The sequence below is a fragment of the Schistocerca piceifrons genome, chromosome X (genome assembly GCF_021461385.2).
Source record: "Schistocerca piceifrons isolate TAMUIC-IGC-003096 chromosome X, iqSchPice1.1, whole genome shotgun sequence".
Lineage (NCBI taxonomy): Eukaryota > Metazoa > Arthropoda > Insecta > Orthoptera > Acrididae > Schistocerca > Schistocerca piceifrons.
In genome coordinates, this window is record NC_060149.1 from 591,366,551 (window position 1) to 591,384,916 (window position 18,366).

Sequence of the window (18,366 nt, forward strand, 5' to 3'; positions counted from 1 at the left end):
ATCTGGAATGACTCCCCTCGGTATGCACACGAAGTGCACATTGGTTTTCTTCCCCTCTCTTGCTGCCATATCCCTAAGGGGCCCCATTACGCACCTGACGTTGGAGCTCCCAACTACCAGTAAGCCCACCCTCTGCGACCACCCGGATCTTGCAGACTGAGGGGCAACCTCTGGAACAGGACAAGCAGCCATGTCAGGCCGAAGATCAGTATCAGCCTGAGACAGAGCCTGAAACCGATTTGTCAGAAAAACTGGAGAGGCCTTCCATTCAGCCCTCCGAATGTCTTTCGCCCCCTGCCGCACCTTGAGACGACCTCCCACTCTACCACAGGTGAGGGATCAGGCTCAATGTGGGCAGTATCCCGGGCAACTACAGTCGTAGTTCGATTGGGGGATGCGTGGTACGAGTTGGCCGTCCCCGACAAACCCCCATCCGGACCCCCACAGTGATGCCCATTGGCAACAGCCTCAAGCTGTGTGACCGAAGCCAACACTGCCTGAAGCTGGGAGCGAAGGGATGCCAACTCAGCCTGCATCCGAACACAGCAGTTGCAGTCCCTATCCATACTAAAAACTGTTGTCTGAACTAATCTACAGAGAGTGCAAACAAATCGACACAAAATTTAAACGGATATTAAAATACAAGACCGCCTAGTAAATGCAGTAATGCTGCTACTTGCGCACTGCTGACACACTGCTCGGTGGCGGAAGGAGACTACGCTATTTTACACTATTCAGGTACTAAAACGCGATGCTACAACTCTCAAATACTATAATACGCTCGAAATTTATGAATTAAACAATGCAAGTACCAAAAACACGCAAAGAAATTAAGAATTAAACTATGTAACAAATGAGTGAGCTAGGAGTATACGACTTGCTGCTGCAGCTGCTTATCCAACGGCAGCAGGGAGATACGAATGTGCATGCTACGGAATCTGCTGTGATGTCCTGCAGGGGTATTACCTCCACCCAATGGGTAACATGGTCAATGACGGACAAGATATACCTGAAACTATCAGACATGGGTAACGGTCCTACGAGGTACATGTACATGTCGGAAGCGGCCTTTCAGGATGTCGAATTTACCTAGACTGGGTTGTGTGTGCCTGGTGACTGTGCTGTTCTGGCACTGTAAACAAGCACGAGCCCAAGTACGACAATCCCCCTTCACACCTGGCCACACAAAGTGTTCTGTAACCAGGCGCATAGTAGCCTTAACACCAGGATGTGCCAAGTTATGTAAAGTAGTGAACCCTTGGCGACGCAGCACAGGAGGGGAGGGGGGGGGGGGGGGAACAATAGGCCGGGTGGTGCCCATGGATGCATCACACCACAGTGGCCTGGCCGAGCCCGGTAGGTTGCACGAAACGATCTGAAGGGAAGTATCTGGATCCTGTCGGAGGTTGTGCAATTCGGTGTCATTGTCCTGTAAGTGGGCCCATTCGTCGAAATTAATGGGGGACGAAATTGCAGTGATACGTGATAGGAGCCACCACATTTTCAGAAACCCGAGTGTAACGGATGTCTGTTGTGTATTGGCAAATTAAGTCCATTTGCTGAAACCAACGTGGGGGAAGGTCAGCAGCGGGGTTACAGATAGCCTCTGCGAGGGGGCGATGGTCTGTGAAAATTGTTATATTCCTTCCTTCGATGTCTGTGCAGAAATATTTTACAGCTTCATAAACTGCGAGCAGTTCTCTGTCAAATGCTGACCATTTACGTTGAGCTGTAAATAGTTTTTTGGAAAAAAACTGAAGTGGTTGAGTCGTGTCATTGACATGCTGTTGGAGGACTGCACCAATTGCAAAATCACTTGCATCTGCTGTAATAGAGACGCAGGCATCTGGCAAAGGGTGGGCGAGAGTGACACCACGTGGTAACACTGATTTAAGGTCTTCAGAAACTCTCACCATGTTATCAGACCACTGTACTTGGCGACTGCCAGATGTTTGTTTCCCGTCCAATGCATCAGTCAAAGGGGCTTGAATTGCTGCCGCCATTGGCGGGTTACAATGGTAGAAATTGACAGTTCCTAAAAACAGCGTAATTCGCGAAACGACACTGGGAGAAGTAGATCGCGAATGCAGTCAACCCGCTCCTGCAGGGTGCATATACCATCCGAGGAGACGGTGTACCCCAGAAAAGTGACAGCGGAGTTGTGACTTGTCATTATTGATCTCGACTCCGTTACATGTCAATAAGTACTGTATCATGGCCAGGTGGAGTTCATGTTCCCTTTCTGAGGGGGAGAAAATTAATATGTCGTCAAGGTATGCGTAGCAATATGTGCAGTTAAACAGAAGTGAGTCTATAAAACACTGCCAAGTTTGGGCCGCGTTTTTGAGACCATAAGGCATGTAACGAAATTTGTACAGGCCGAAAGGTGTGATCACTGCTGTCTTTGGTATGTCACTCTGTTCCATTGGTACCTGTAAGTATGCCGTGCGGCAGTCCAAGACACTGAAGATGCGTGCTTCGCTAAGTACTTGCACAAAGTCTTGTATGTGAAGTATACCGTCTGCGCATTGAGGCAATGATAGTCGCTGCAGAGGTGCACTGTGCCGTCCTTTTTGGGGATTAAATGTATGGGCAAGGACCAGTTACTGTCCGATGGACGAACAATACCTGCCCGTAGAAGTTCCTCCACTGCGGCTTTAGCGAGGCATAGTTTATGTGGTGGCAATCGGCGTGCTTTATGATGCACTGGTGGCCCATCTGTCGTGACAATTTTGTGTGTCATGCCATTCATGATGATAGTGTTCAACTTGGCTGGGGAACTCGCTCGGGGCCCATTGTGAACGGGAATTGGTTGCACGCGAGAGTCACTAACCTGATGTGCTGGGGAAGCTGTCTGTGTCGGTGGCAACAAAGTTCCCCAAGGTGCATCTCCAGTGTCGGATGGTGGTGGCATTCACAGGCGTTGTACGAGGCATCGTGCCTCAGTGAGGGCTTGTGTAGCCGACAATATGGCCTGGTTCAGTTCGATGTTGTGAGCATGGAGATCGTCGACTGCAGGGCCTTCGGGCTGGAGCTGGGCAATGGAAGTTGTGAGGCTGACCGCCAGTGAAGAGCACTCGATGGGAGCTGTGTCGAAGTCGTCAGGAAGCTGAGGGGGAGGGGGGGCCGAAGAGGCAACTGAACATGCAATATGAGTGGACAAGGCGTGGTGCAATAATGTGGCTGACCAAAGATCTGGAGACAGTCCGAAGTGGAAAAGGAAGTCAATGCCTAAAACTGGATCTTCGATGTCAGCCATGTAGAAGGACCAAGTGAACTGTTTGCCAGTTATGAGTTCAATAGGTAACTTGGCCAAACCATCGACACGACGTGTTGACTTATTTGCTGCTCAAAGGGACAGTTTGGTTTGTGTCGTGTCCTTTACAGAAAATGCGGGAGGTATGACACTAACGTCTGCTCCGGTATCGATGAGAAAATACCGGCGCGAACCTAAATCCAAGGGGTACAGACATCCTCATGAGATGAGGGATCTGACGGAATGCAACATCTGTGGGCGCCCCTGCATATATCCGCGGGCTGTGACGCCTACTGTGGCCCACGTGTGGCGTTTGGGAACGTGCAGGGCGGGTGGCAGTTGCGAGCAGTGTCCCTGAAAGTGGAGTGGAATCAGCATATGCGTGAGTCAGCTGTACTCGTCCCACCAGCCGCAGCGTCAGGCGAGGGGAAGGCAGGGCAGGCAGGCGCTAGCCCGGTTGGGGTTGGGAGAGGCTGTTGCCGAACCGCTGGCGGTTCCAGGTCTTGACCGCTAGATGGCTGCTGTTCTGTGTGCTGTCTGTGATACACACGTGCCTGACTTCTACCGCCCGACGGTGGAAGTATAATCACAGGATTACCAACCTCAGTGGTATTAGGCACTGTGCTGCGTGGTGGGAGGTGGCTGTGTCGAATAATGGCGTATGCCTGGTCTGCCAACCGTAGTTTATCCTCAAGTGACGCTGCGGTATGTGGAAGCAAATGTAACTGTAGTTCTTGCGGCAGCTTCACCAACCACAATGCCCAGAGCACTAAGTTTGGGAAGATCTCTGTACTGACCTGTGCACGCAAGCGTCGCCACAGCTGTGAGGGTGTTCTGTTGCCTAAAGTCTCATCGTAAATTGTGTTGTGAATTGTATCGGCTGGCAGACAAGAGAAGTGCTCAATGAGTAATGCATGAGCAGAGGCATATTTGTTGCTCTTGGGTGGGTTCAGCAACAAGTCACTGATGAGATCGGGGTGGTCGTGCAGGTGGTTCACTAAATACACAAAACGAGTGTTGTCATCCGCATTGCCATGTTTGTCCAACATGTTGTCCACCAAGCTAAACTACGTCAATGGGTTGTCTGGTTGTAACAGTGGCAGCTTCAGAAAATGACCAGGGGCCAGTGCTTGTGGGGCTGTAGGAAAGGCATGAAATGTACAGGGATTCTGCACAGTGTTCACTGGTGCGAACTGTGCCTCAGTGATGGGCGATGTGTTGCGTTGAACAGCCAGTAGCTGTGTAGTCAAGACATAGTATCCAGTCCTTGCAGGCATGTAATCTGTATGGCCACATGACAAGCACGGCGTGGCAGGCATGGAAGGATCAACCGCTGATGCAGCTGAAATCTCGAGCAGAGGCGCGAGATCGTGATTGAGCGCTGAGTGACGGCGGTACCACGACAGGTGTGTCGCCCGTGGTGTGCACGGGATGGCAGAACAGATAGCCATATAAATGGCCTGGCGCAAGTGTCCCTTCAACTGGTGCAGAGGGGGACACGTTAAATGGTGGGCTGCTCTGAGGAGGGGGGGGGGTCCCAGAAACTGGACAGCTACGTGGTCCATGTTATGCGGTAGAAACTCGGGGCTTCCGGGGTATTGTGCTGGAGGAGCATTCTGTCAAGCGTAGAATGCTGTAGAAGGTGTCCGCGACGATGTGTACAGTGCCCGGTGTGGTATGCCAGCAGAGGTTAGAGTCGTCCGGCCAGGCAAGGCAAACACCAGAGATACAAACATTCCTGGTGTATTAGTAGCACACGGAGTAAAGCATTGCACTTCACAGTCAAATGTCCATTCTGCGGTCACAGTGTCCTGCACTTCCGGAAAAACTGGAGGCTGTAACATTGTCTATTGGCGCGAAACCGGTGGTACCCAGATCTCGACGGCAACGTATTTTCGGGACTCAGAGTCACCAATGTGGGTTTTTTGGCTGCAGTGATGGGCCACACACAGAAAACTCCAACTTATTGCAATAAGACACTTTTATTAAGGTTCGTATGATTACAGAGAACACAAGGAAATCATTGCAGAAATTCACGACACGTGTATCACTCCGTCAAGTAGTAGACGGGACTAATCAAAGAACTCCCATCTCCAAAGACCATTTACTCTGCACTTCACCGGTGAAGTTACTGGTGGTCAACTGTCACCACAAGGTTTATTAGTAGATGCCAGAAAATGAGAATAATATTAGTGTAAATAACAGAGATCATGGAAAATTACCTGAACAAACATTGCAAACACAACTATAAACACAGATACATAGTCAAATAACACAGCTTTGAAAATGGTGGTAAGACCTAACCTTAGCTACAGGGTAAATGTAGATCCATAGTCAAATAACATAGGCTGCAAACAGATGGCAATGCCATGCCTTAGCTGCAGAATAACTTATAAGGCATAAAGAGCAGAGAGCGGACACTGGTAACTCTCTGATAAGACTGTCTTTCTGCACTGATACAATAATTAAAGTTTAAATGGATATTTCCAAGTAATGAGAAATACAGCACTCAAAATATGAACAAAAAGGAACATTAATTATTTTTACTCTAACAATTAATTTCTGGATAACTAACATCTACTAAGTTCAAAAGCAGAAATAACATTGTCCATAAATTCTGTGGCACTAGCTGTGGATTATCAGCAAACAAATTTCAAATATCAGCACTAGGATTTATATTAATAGACCATATGTGAAAAAGATAAATACACAACTTAATGAAGTCATGTGTATTGTTAGTGGATTGATACAGTCTACACACACATACTAGTTACCTTTCTTGACTCACGTTTCACCTCCTGATGTCAGACAGAAGTGTTTGCTACTACCAGAATACCAGAACATAGTTGATAACCCCAACCTTCCAATACTGAATGATGTGGAGCAAAAAAGATTAAGATCAACAAATGCCACTCTTACCACAGCCAGGACTCTTACTGGAAATGAATTCAGTGCTATTAATAAATGGAAATGCAGTTGGCAACAGAATTGTCCTCCACAATACCTGAAACTGTTCTGCATCCAGGAGAAACCCCCTGGATTGGACCAGCCTCAGGCAGTTTGGACTACCATGAACCACATTCTAAGAGGCCATGGAAAATATGCAAACACTCTCCACAAGTGGGAAAAATCTTGAGCACCATCTTGTGACTGTGATGCAGAATGACAGACACTTGCTCATGTACGAGTTACTGGTGTAATTAAAGCTGTGAGGATGGTTTGTGAGTCGTGCTTGGGTATCTCAGATGGTAGAGCACTTGCCTGTGAGAGGCAAAGGTCCTGATTTTAAGTCTCAGTCTGGCACAGTTTTAATCTGTCAGGAAGTTTCATATCAGTGCACACTTTATTGCAGAGTGAAAATTTCATTCTAGTTGCTCATGTTCTATCAACATGTCCCACACACACCTAGAAAAGTCCCTTCAAAGGTTTCCTGATGGTGGTAAATGATGTGATAAACTACAAGACCTGGGTATTCAATTATAGCTGTTATCATTTTGTTATATTATGCTGGAGATCTGTGTTGAAATGTTGATATTTAGTAGTTTAGTAAATGTATGCCATATGATACATAAATAATTTTTGGATTGCTTCTTGTTTCTTTCTGCCTCTGATGATATTGGTGTAAGTGCACTTACATTTCAGATACTTTGTTTTCTTTCTTAAATACAGCTTCATCAGGATGATACACTAGCACCAAATTCATTGTCAGGCTTATATGGGTCTACACAGTATTATCCATCCCTCAGTTCTGTATGTGAAAGGATTATGAATAATGTCTCAGCTAACCCACAGAAACCAACAGGACTGCCACAGCCTGAGTCAGGCCCAACTACTCTGCAAAGTAAGTATATATTCATTACTTAATAATAAATGCAAAAGTTTTTTAGGTGCAGCTGTTTCTCTAATAAAAACTTCAATTCCTCTCCCATCCATATCATCTTTTATTCATAATTTCAGTTTCAAGTCATTGAGAAAGCAATAGAAAAATGTCAAATCCTTTTCAGCATGTGGTCTGAAGTACTCATAATGTAGTCAGTATATTATAATATGGACGGATAAAAAAATCTACTCACCAGGCAGCGGCAGGAGAAAACATATGTAAAAGATATGGAAACATGCAAGCTTTTGGACCCAGTGAATCCTTCTTCTGGTAGAAAAGTTGAAGGGAAAGGGATGAAGGGAAAGAACATGTGAGGTTTTGGAAATTGGGAGATTTGTAGAAAAGTTGCCAGAACCCTGGGCCAGGGGGACTTAATAGAAAGGATGAGAAGTCTCTCCTCCTCTGTCATGACTTTTCCATAACTTCCCCATTTCCTAACCCTTACAAGTCCTTTTCTTTCATCACTCGTCCTGTCCCATTAACTCTTCTGCCAGAAGAAGGAGCCACTGTCTAGCACTTTCCAATATCAATTTACACCTGTTTTCTCGTGCCACTGCCTAGTGATTTTTTTCATCTACCCATATTACATTATACTTTCAAACATAGTTTATTTTCATTCACAATAAATCAGGGCATTGAGTGGCCAACAGTCACATAAACAGGATTAAAATTGTGTATATCAAAATAAAAATTCAGAATGGCTAGCCAATACTCATCCCCAGTAGGCCAAAAGATGCATATAAATGTATAAGAAATTTCTCTAATTGTCCTTCATTCACTGATACCAGCCAGTAGGAATACAAATAAAAACTACTATCAATATATGGCATCAGTTACTGCCTCCCTACTCCTGTCATCCATGCAAAAACAGACTTCAGTGACATTATTGACAAACTGATCTTACAAGCAGGAAGAAAAGAGACTATGGAAGATCTGAACATAGTATTGGCCCAGCAGAAAGTACACCAGCCTGATAAATGTGATTGAAAATTACAATAGTTGCACAAGCCAATTGAAAATGACAATAGTTGCGTAAGCCAGTGCTTGCATATATGTAAACTACATCGTTATCGCAATACAACAAAAATATAATAAGCTCCATCAAATAATAGCACTTGACTGCATATATGTGGCACTAATGAAGGATACTTGAATATGATGCAAGAACATTGCATTATACAGACTTATTTAATGAAATACTCATTCTTAATGCATCAGGGAATTCAGTTTATCATCTTTATTAATATTAAAAAAAGTTATGCATGTAAAAGGAAGTAGAATTACAAATAAGTGACTCATGGTTAACTTTGAATTTAGGATAACCATCAGAGTACTGAGGGATTGATATCCATCAGTCACTTATTTTCTCAGATGCTATTTAATTACATACCACCAGTATCTGGAAATCTTTTTCATTAACTTGTTCACAATCATGGCCATAGGTTTAACAAGAAAGAAGAAAGTCCTGTTTCCAAGGGTAGCTGTAGGACCTAGAGAGAAACACCTTAAGCTACTAGGTGAAAGGGCTGCCTTCGGAAGAGAACATGACACCAAGCGGTAGCTGAGCTAAACACAGCTGACTAACAGTGAGTGGGACACAGAGAAGGACAAGTTCAAAGCAGCTTATGTAAACAATGAGACACAAAGTGGAAACCTTCACCACAGTGATGTCAATAGGCCAAGAGTGAAGAGAGACACAATCAGAATCATGACCAGAGAGAAAGACCAAGCACCAAGAGTGGTTGTTATCGAACATTCCAAAATACAGCATTGATAGTAACTAACAATATCAGGTGTGAGTATGGAACTGACTGACCATTTCATAGGCAGCCATAATTATGTCAGCTGTGAGGAACACTACTGGCAGGCATATTCACATGGTGAGCAGAGTGGCTCATGCTGTGAGCGCAGTGTAGTGGCAAGACGGTGCCCTCTAATGGCCATTCAGGTCAGTTTCCTCCAGCAGGCATTCAACTTCCATGGAGCCAGATCCTATGCCACTCCCCCCTCCCTTCTAAACAAGTGCATATGAGCAGAAATGCCACTGACAGGGGGGGGGGGGGGGGGGGGGATGGAATAGAGGCACGGGTGAAGACACGGTCCATCTGATTACTGACTGTGGGAATGGAGGGTGTTCAGAGGCACCCTTCAGGCTATTGTTGGCAACTGACACACCAGGGGATTCCACTGATCCAAATGGATGTGGAAGGGATCACTGGCACAAAAGTGGCTGCAGTGCCTGCAATATCATATTTATTTGCCGACACCAGGCAACAGACATTCAACCAAAAGTATCTCCCTGTATGGGAATACACAAAAGGGATATGGTTGACAACATATGGATGTTTGGGTGTGGCCCTGAGTCATGCTTGGATAGCCTAATGGTAAGGTGACCACCACGATAATCGCAAAATCCAGGATTGAGTCCTGTTCCAGCACAAATTTTCATTGTTGTCATTCCATTATACACCTGACGGTTGTCCATCTTTGCAGCTGTGATTATATTTCATAATGACTGTAGTTGCTGCAGTGGGATTATTCCATCATACTTTAGAACATCACAGACACTGCAGTATCGCAGATATTACAAATGATGTTCATAGTCTCACGTTTAGAAGAGTGGAATGGTTATTTTTCTGTTCTTTTATTGTTTGTACAAATTCACCAGGAGAAGCAAAATTTCAGACAATCTTTACACAAATTATGAAACTGAATATGAGAGTAATAATATAACTAGCCTCACTGAATATCGGCCTCACTGTAATTCAAGTATTTTTTTTATTCATGTAGCTAAATTTGTGAAAAATTTGGAGGTTATGTTAGACAAACTATCTAGCCACAAAATAATGGTGCTCAGAGCCATTTAGCCACAAAATCAATTTCTGGAGAGCTATTATTAAAAGATATAAATGAACTTGCAATCATTACTGATTCAGCATCAGAAAAGTTACAAATTAATACAGCTACACCTAATAGTTACTAACCCAAAATGCTTAGAAGCAGTGATTACATTTTTTCAGAAAATTAATGACAGAATACGTTGAGCAACACTGAATGAGTAAGGATGCAATGAGTACTTGTAGGCCTACAAACAACCATTAAATCTCTCATGAGTTCATAGTATTATAAAATTAGTAATACAATCTTACTAGATTACCTACTTCTGAGAAAATATTAACTGTAACATATTAAGTCTATTATGGACTTCTAGCAAGTGCAATTAATGGATTTTTAGTTTGTTATATTACTTTAAACACAGCCAAACATGATGGTAAAAGAATAAGAAAGTAAAAACTGCAATTTGTGAAAGAGTTTCCAATTCCTAATATTATTTAGGTTTTTGTCATACAAGTTTTATGTCTTGGACATGCATTTGGAACACAGTAAGTATTGTGTGGATACACCTGTGGTTATTTGCAGTCAAACTGACAACAGTCTAACCATTCCTAAAAAGAAAGATAAGTAGGGGAAAATGAGGAAGAAAATGATGAGATGAGCTGCAGTCATTTGATGGACCAGTATGGCAACAACAGTGCAGGATACACACCTATGGTAGAAGTCTAGAGAGCTCTTTAAACAACAGTGGGACACTAATTACTAGTATAAAACATAACAAATAAACATAGACAAACAAGTAAACTCACCACTGGAGGTCATTGCTCATGCCCTAGGTTAAACTTGAACCATACCTCCAGTTAACATTATGCTCATGGTGCTGATTATTGGTGGATGACTGTAACAGAGGTCTTGTGAAAGGAATTTTTCACTTACATCATTCATAGCGTATTTATCTGACATTGATTTATCTTTCTCATCAAGCTTATGATGTCGAAGGTGTCCACCACATGACTTATCCTCCATTTGGAGCCTAGCTGCAGTTGTGCAGGTTTCAGCAAACACCTACAGTGTGCAGATAAAATGACTTGCTATCCACGTGCCTCACATATCTGGCACAGTTTTGAGTTTTTAGATACCCTGCAGCAACATGACAGTAATTAAATCATAGTGTTACTATTACTCAAGCTGTAGTCCAATAAATGCATAGTATTTAGGACCAACCAGAAACAGTCTTACACATGTCACATGCTTGTTGTAGATACTTCCGGTACACATGATTTTTGTTCCCCTTCTTCAAGAATTCGACATTGGACACATATGTTTTACAGTGGTTTATATTCTTCAAATTGACATTTGACAATTAGGGCAAACAGCCAGTCACTGTGTTTTATCGTCATCATTATTACTCACTGAATATTCAGAGGGACAACATGAACACTGTCGAAATTGCCATGCTCTAGACCAAATTCTAACCACTGATCTCCATATTACCATCTTATTTCGATCTGCAAAAGAAGGTCAGCCAAACAAACTTTTCTCTTTATTTACATATATATGCTTTAAAGAAGTTAGCCTTGGAACATGCCTGCTGCAGATACTATTTGCATTTAGCAACTTTATAGTGCAGCTATCAATTGTTGTTTTGAATTCAAACATGTTTCTTAACAACTACTCCAGAAATGTTTATTTAGAGACACACATAAGCACATATAGATGAACTCATATGCAAGACAAAGTCATTCATATCGAGGGTGGGATTCAAAGCTACAACTTCCAAAAAAGTGTCTTAGTGCCTTGATCCACTTTTCCTCCACAAGCCAGAGCCACTTATGCTTAAGGACAGACTTAAAGCGGCAAGAAGTTTTGAATAGTTCTTCCTTCAGGCTGTCACCACCACCACTCTTTTTGATGGAAATATGTTTCCTTCTTCCCCGGGCATCAGTATAGGAACAGCAAGCAGAAATCACATTGTAGAAAGTCAGTTACAATGGGAGCATTCAGTCTGAGACAAAATCATTACTGTGATTGAAGAATGCAGTTTTCAATTAGAGATGCTGGCAATAGGCATGGTGTTCCACCTACTGCTGCAAAGAGATGATACAGGAATTATAGTGACTGAGGTACTATCAACAGAGATCCTGAGTCAGGCAGGGAGACACTTGGCATACACCATGGTGACATAAAACTTATGAGTAAGATTGCACAGCATCCAGCCCTAAATGTGAAGCAGTTGCAGTGAGAGAGCAACTTCCTCAGTTACAGAGAAATACTCCACTGAATACTTAGGGAAGCCAGACTGCACACACAAGGATGCACTGTGAAACAGGAACTCAGGAGGAAAAATGTTTTATACTGCCCAGCATTCACAGTGCTCCATCTCAATGTTGCATGGGAAAATGTAATTTTCACTAATATGAAGATGTTTTCCTCAAGCAACAGTGATCTAAGGGTGGTTTACAGGCAACGAGGGACCATACAACAAAAGAATATGTAGCAATGATAAGAAATGGGCAGCTATTGGTTCTTAGGGCTAGATTTTTGTGAGAGGAGCAGGACTCAGGTGTACTTCACAGAATTGAGGGAACTCTTGATAGCAGACAGCATGACCTAATAATGAAGTATGTGCTGCTGCCTTCAGTGTGAATGCTAAGCATTGAAGGAAAGTTCATGTTACAGGAAAATCATTCTTCTGTGCATATGTCCCCATCCATTCAGCAGCAGCTGTCAAATGCAGGCATTAATAGACATTGGCCACCACAGGCTGCTGACATTAATCCAACATGGGACATATGGGCTGAGGTAGCATGAATTCTGTCAGATATTTGGCCACAAAACCAACAGACTACAGCTGATGCCTTTCAGGACTGCATTCTTGTAGCCTGGGATGAAGTTACTTCATCTGGGAATTACGTTTGATGCCTCATAGATTCCATGCCAAGATGCATGATAGTTAGATGTAATGGGAGATTCTGGACAAGATATCACAGCACTTAAAATGGTCTATTTTATCTTCTTGTTCTTTTGCTCAATTTTATGTCAGCGAAAGATAATGGGAGACTGAACCTGAGATAATAGAATATTTATTGGTTTTCTTTTAAGATAGAATTTTAATTGAAATAATTTTGTTTTAGAAATATTTTTTAATATTTTATTTCTCTTTTATTTGTTCTCTGCCTAAATACTCAAAAGACATTAATTGAGAGGGACATTTTTAGCACCATTATTCTATTACTTCAAATTTATCTCTCACTTCCCCTCTAGTGCTACCCCTTGCAAACTCCCTAAAAGGTTAGATGACTTTTTCTAAAACTTATTCATCTTTAATTTGCCCTCACCCCTCTCTTTATCTTAAACACTCATCTCACTTGCCTTCCATTCCATCTTTCCAAAATTATTAAACAAATGAAGTAGCTTTTGTTGAAAGTACACTTTCTCTTGTAACGGCTACCTGTTCCTCACCTATCTTGTACTTTCATCCTTTATCATTCATCCCAAAATCTGTTAAACAGTTGTTTTAAAGCCAGAAAACCAACAAACTACAGCTGACGCCGTTTGGGACTGTATTCTTGAAGGACAAGATGAAGTTACTTCTTTTGGAAGTTATGTCTGATGCCAAGGCATGTGATTGATGTTAGACATAATGGAGAGGGGGGGGGGGGGGTTCTGGGGTTCTGGGGGTTCTGGACAAGATATTAAAGCACTTGAAACATTATATTTTACTTACTTGTTCTTTCACCCAGTTTTATGTCATTGAAAGTCAGTGGAAGATCATTTGGTTTCAGAAAGGTATTGAACCAAAGATAATAGAATATGAGTCAGTTTTTGTTTAACTTATGTTTTTAATTGAAATAATTTTATTTCCAAAATGTGTTTTTAAATATTATTTTTGTCTTTTATTTGCAGTCTGCCTAAATAATTGAAAAGTAATAAATTGTGAGGCACTTTTCCAGGGTTTTTTCCTTTGTTATTTCAAATTCATCTCTCTCTTTCCCTCTATTGATATCCCTTGCAACCTCCCAAAAAGTTTGAAATATTTCTTCCAATATTTATTCACCTTTGATTTGCCCTCTCACCTCTCTTTCTCTTACACTCTCATTCCACTTGCCTGTTATTCCATTGTCCCAAATTAATAAACAAATCAAGCAGTTTTTCTTGAAATTATTCTTTTTCTTATAATGTCTCTCTCTTTCTCAGCACTTTTGTTACTTTGCTCGTCTATCATTCCTCCTAAAACTTATGAAACAGTTTTCTTTTAAATTCCCAGATTAATTACCCATTCATCACTCTGAAAACTCTCTTGCCTTGTCCCTTTTCTCTCTCCTCTAAGATAAAACAAACTATCACATAGTTTTCTATAATTTTTTATTTTTCACTTCCACTTTCCTGTGTGTTACCTCTCTCCCTCCATCCCTCCTCTCTCTCTCTCTCTCTCTCTCTCTCTCTCTCTCTCTCTCTCTCTCTCTCTCTCTATCATTTTCTCCAGACAGCTATTTGCAGCCTATGGAGATTGGACATGCTACATTTCAAGTACAGAGGGACTGAAAGAACTATAAGTTATGTTCCTGTGCCTGGGCATGGATGTTCATTAGCAGTTTTCAACTTCCGGAGTCTTCTAGATATTAAAAACATAGGTGTGGACATTATGGTGGTAGCGACCAGTAGTAATGGCTGTTTGGCAACTTTGTAGTTCAAGATAGAGACATGGAATGTGGGTATGTAGAAGAAGCTGTTGTTATTGATCAAAGGCAGCACTTAATGAAAATAATTAGCAGTCCAAAGCTCTTTAAAAGGAGAATGAACTAAATTGTTTCCATATCTGATGTGCTTGGTGTCCTGTGACTCTCGAATCTTTCTTGCTTTAAGCATTTGTCTTGATAATTTTCCTTTGCTCTCATTTTTATGATTTTATAGTGTTCTAGCTGGGAGTTAGGTGTAGACAATGAGCTGGAGGCCAGTAGTGATGTATGTTTCCAGTTCAGTGGCAGGAATTTTGAATTTAACATAAAGTAAGCAGGTTGCTACAGGGCTGATAGTGGTATGTATATGTGATAATTTTTTTATCCTCATCTTGTGGATTCAAGATGAGGCTGGCAACCATTGTTTGAATTATTTTGGTAATATTCAAGTACTGGAAGTGGATGTGGGTCCACTGATAATTTTTATCATTTAAAACCATTGCTTTAGAATTTTTCAACTCCTTTTGTCAAGTTCTTCCATGGCTATGCAACTGTGGGGTTGCTAGTTCCAGTATCTATTTGTCATTCACTTATGTTACATTTATGTGACCCACAATTTTTCAGTTAAACCAGAGCTGATGACAATAATATGAGCACACAGATTGATGTTCCCAGTACCTATCCCGAATGCAGTAATCTAGCTTTACAATAGACTTCAAGAGTTTTTACCAGTTTAGCATGCCAAACACTTTATGGTGTGAAATCAAATGATTTTGGTTTAGCCTAAACAACTAATGATATTTATGTAACACAACATTAGATTACATCCAGGAATATAATTTATGTTCCAACCACATCGGGGTACGAGGTGGGGTGATTGTCTGGGACCACTCTTATCGCTTCCATGTTCAGATGCTCAGATGTGTGTGAAATCTTACACACTACTTAACCTAAATTATCCAAAGGACAAACACACACACCCATGCCCGAGGGAGGACTCGCACCTCCACCAGGACCAGCTGCATAGTCCATGACTGCAGCGCCTTAGACCACTTGGTTAATCCCACGCAGCTCGCTTCCATGACTGAATCTCAGTCTGGTACAAACAAAATTAAGGTGTCTACCTTCTTAACAACTCATTCAGTGCCATTCCGTATTTAATCAAATTATGTATTCACAAAAAACATTAAATTTTGTTGGCTGAAGTAGAAAAATGCTGATATCAACATGTGTCTAATTCAGGAATTTCATAAGTTTTTCACCTTCAGATCTAAAATATATTGAATCAAGATTATGAGAAAACTTACAAAGCAGAGGTTGATTAAGATTTCATTGCCTATTTTTGGTCTGGCATCTTAAACAAGAGGAAAATGTAGATTCAGTATTCTAGTCTTCCAATCAGCTTGGAACTCACAGCTAGTACAGTCGTTGCTTCAGACAGCAGTCACATTACCACTGAGCTAATGAACCACTGCTGTGATCTCTGATCTGTCATTGCCATAGTGGTGATGAATATAGATAATTTATGAAATGTGAGAGTAGCAAATTGTATTTTCCCAGGGAAGCAAAGTCCCTGGACTCAAATCATAGATTTAATAACCTGATGTCACACTGAATGTGAAAATCATGCAGTATATTTAATGCATCTGACCAGGAAACAGCAAGTGAATGTAATAGGATAATTCTGTGCCACTCTTTGAGGTAACTTGATGATCATGGAGTTGCCAAACATGTTACGCAATGTTGAAAATTGTACTATCCACAGGAATAATATGATTGGACAGCTGGTCGTTTCCCTGAGTGGGCTTAGAAGTGAGGAGTGTATCTCACATCTCAAAGATGCGTTGCTGAGTTGACCCAGGACTGAAATATCAAAAATATTCATCCATTGATTTTACTCTCATTTCTGTAACTAGGCATGGGGGCTAGAGCATAGATACAACAGCATTCAAATGTACAGACTGCAAGCTGAAATCATAACTCAGTAGCTGTCACAATTATTATTGTTTTTCTCTCTTAAGCATACTACAAACTTAAAAAATTTCATTTGCCAGATGTGATTCACTTGTTTGGAGTGTCTGTGGTGGTTCTAGTGTAAGCATTACGCTTACTTATCACATCTTCTGATCATTATAGACTTAAAACATGTATTTCTTGAGAACACTGCCATTGGAACTAACCCAAAAACAGAGGGATGCAAAAGCAAATAAGAAGACAACAGAAGGGCACTGGTTGCAAAACATGAACACCCACAAATCAATTCCGTAAGCAACAAGTAATATAAAGCCTGGAATTACTGAATTTAACTGTGCAAAGGAACACTGTGCCATAACCAAAATCACACAACAAAGACATAAAGAAATTCAAGCAGGGTGCATAAAAATGAACACAGTATATTAACAGTACAGTCTTTAATATTTCATTCTAAAGTAAAACTGTCACTCACTCTATAATAACAGAAGAACAAAGAGTAACTTCTATGCACAATGTGTGCAAAACCATCATTGCTGGTGTTTTGTTCATAAAAGCTAAAATCTTCTGATGAATAAGTTGTTCAGTTTGCAATATGCTTATGAAGGAGAGAGATGGAAATAGCAATACTGGAGTAAGGGACACATTTGCAAAGCAATGCCTCTCTGCCAGTGCAGTTTTTTCTTAATTTACTGCCTGATAGTTTTTTCACATTAATAGCTTATCTAGGCCATCACAATAGCTATATGAGAAAAAGTGAGGAGCAGTTGATAGAACAGACTGATATGATATGTGGCAAAACTAGTACTCACTCTATGATCTCAGTCCTTGAAGCATTCAGCATGCCTCAAAACGGTCATAAAGCCCATAAACTACTGTATGGGTTTAATAATGACTTCAAGATATCTCTTTAGCACATTTACTAACCTGCAGATATTACTGCTCACCAATTCTTTTTTAAGTGAAAGAAATTGGGTAGACAACTAGTGCAATACCAGTACAACCACTAGACATGAAATCTACTGGTCTCCCAAATAAAACCACCATTAACAGACATGAGAAGTTATAAATTGACCGAAAAATCAAACAGAAACATACACTGTTTAATCACCAACAAGGATCCTGTAATGTCACTGGATATTTCAAAAAACTAAAAAGGCAAGTCAAGTAAAAAACATGGCTTATTCATAGTTTTATGAGCCTCATAATGACCGTTAATTCCCATCACCAGTTATTTGCTCTGTAAGGTTGCCTTTGGTTAGCTACACATACTTCTACTGTCTCCATACACTATGCTTTAAAGAACAAAGCCGCTGGTCACCTATCAACACCGGAATCTCCCACCATCAAACCAAATGGTTGTGCGCTTAGTAAGAGCTTGTGCATTCAGATTCTTAATACTGTTGATGAAACTCAATGCTCAAACATAGAAACAGAACTTACTTGTTCTTGTAATCTTTCTGCTGTATTTGAAATGAGTTTGGCCAGTACCTAGAGATCCCAATTGTCAGTTCTAAAAAATTGATATGTACTACCAAAATACATCTGCATCCATTTGGCTGCTACAGTCTCTCTTCTGTCCCCAACAAGGGGCAATGACAGGAGGCTTCACAATTCCACAAGTTCCAGCGTCCCCCAGAATATTTTAAAATCCTTGCATTCTCACCAATTGGTGCTGTAGCTACAGTTTATTTGGCAGCTGTAACTACTGGGAGCTACCATCATCAACTGTCAAACCTCTGCTT

General features: G+C 41.5%; 1 protein-coding gene across 1 annotated transcript in view; it reads left to right on the forward strand.

Annotated features, from left to right (window-relative positions):
* The window catches only part of LOC124722965 (metal cation symporter ZIP14-like), a 214,037-nt gene that overhangs the window by 126,916 nt on the left and 68,755 nt on the right, over positions 1–18,366 (forward strand). Inside the window, exon 3 of the mRNA XM_047248134.1 lies at positions 6,926–7,097. Coding sequence (XP_047104090.1) covers positions 6,926–7,097 — 172 coding nt within the window. The remainder of the gene's footprint in view (positions 1–6,925; positions 7,098–18,366) is intronic.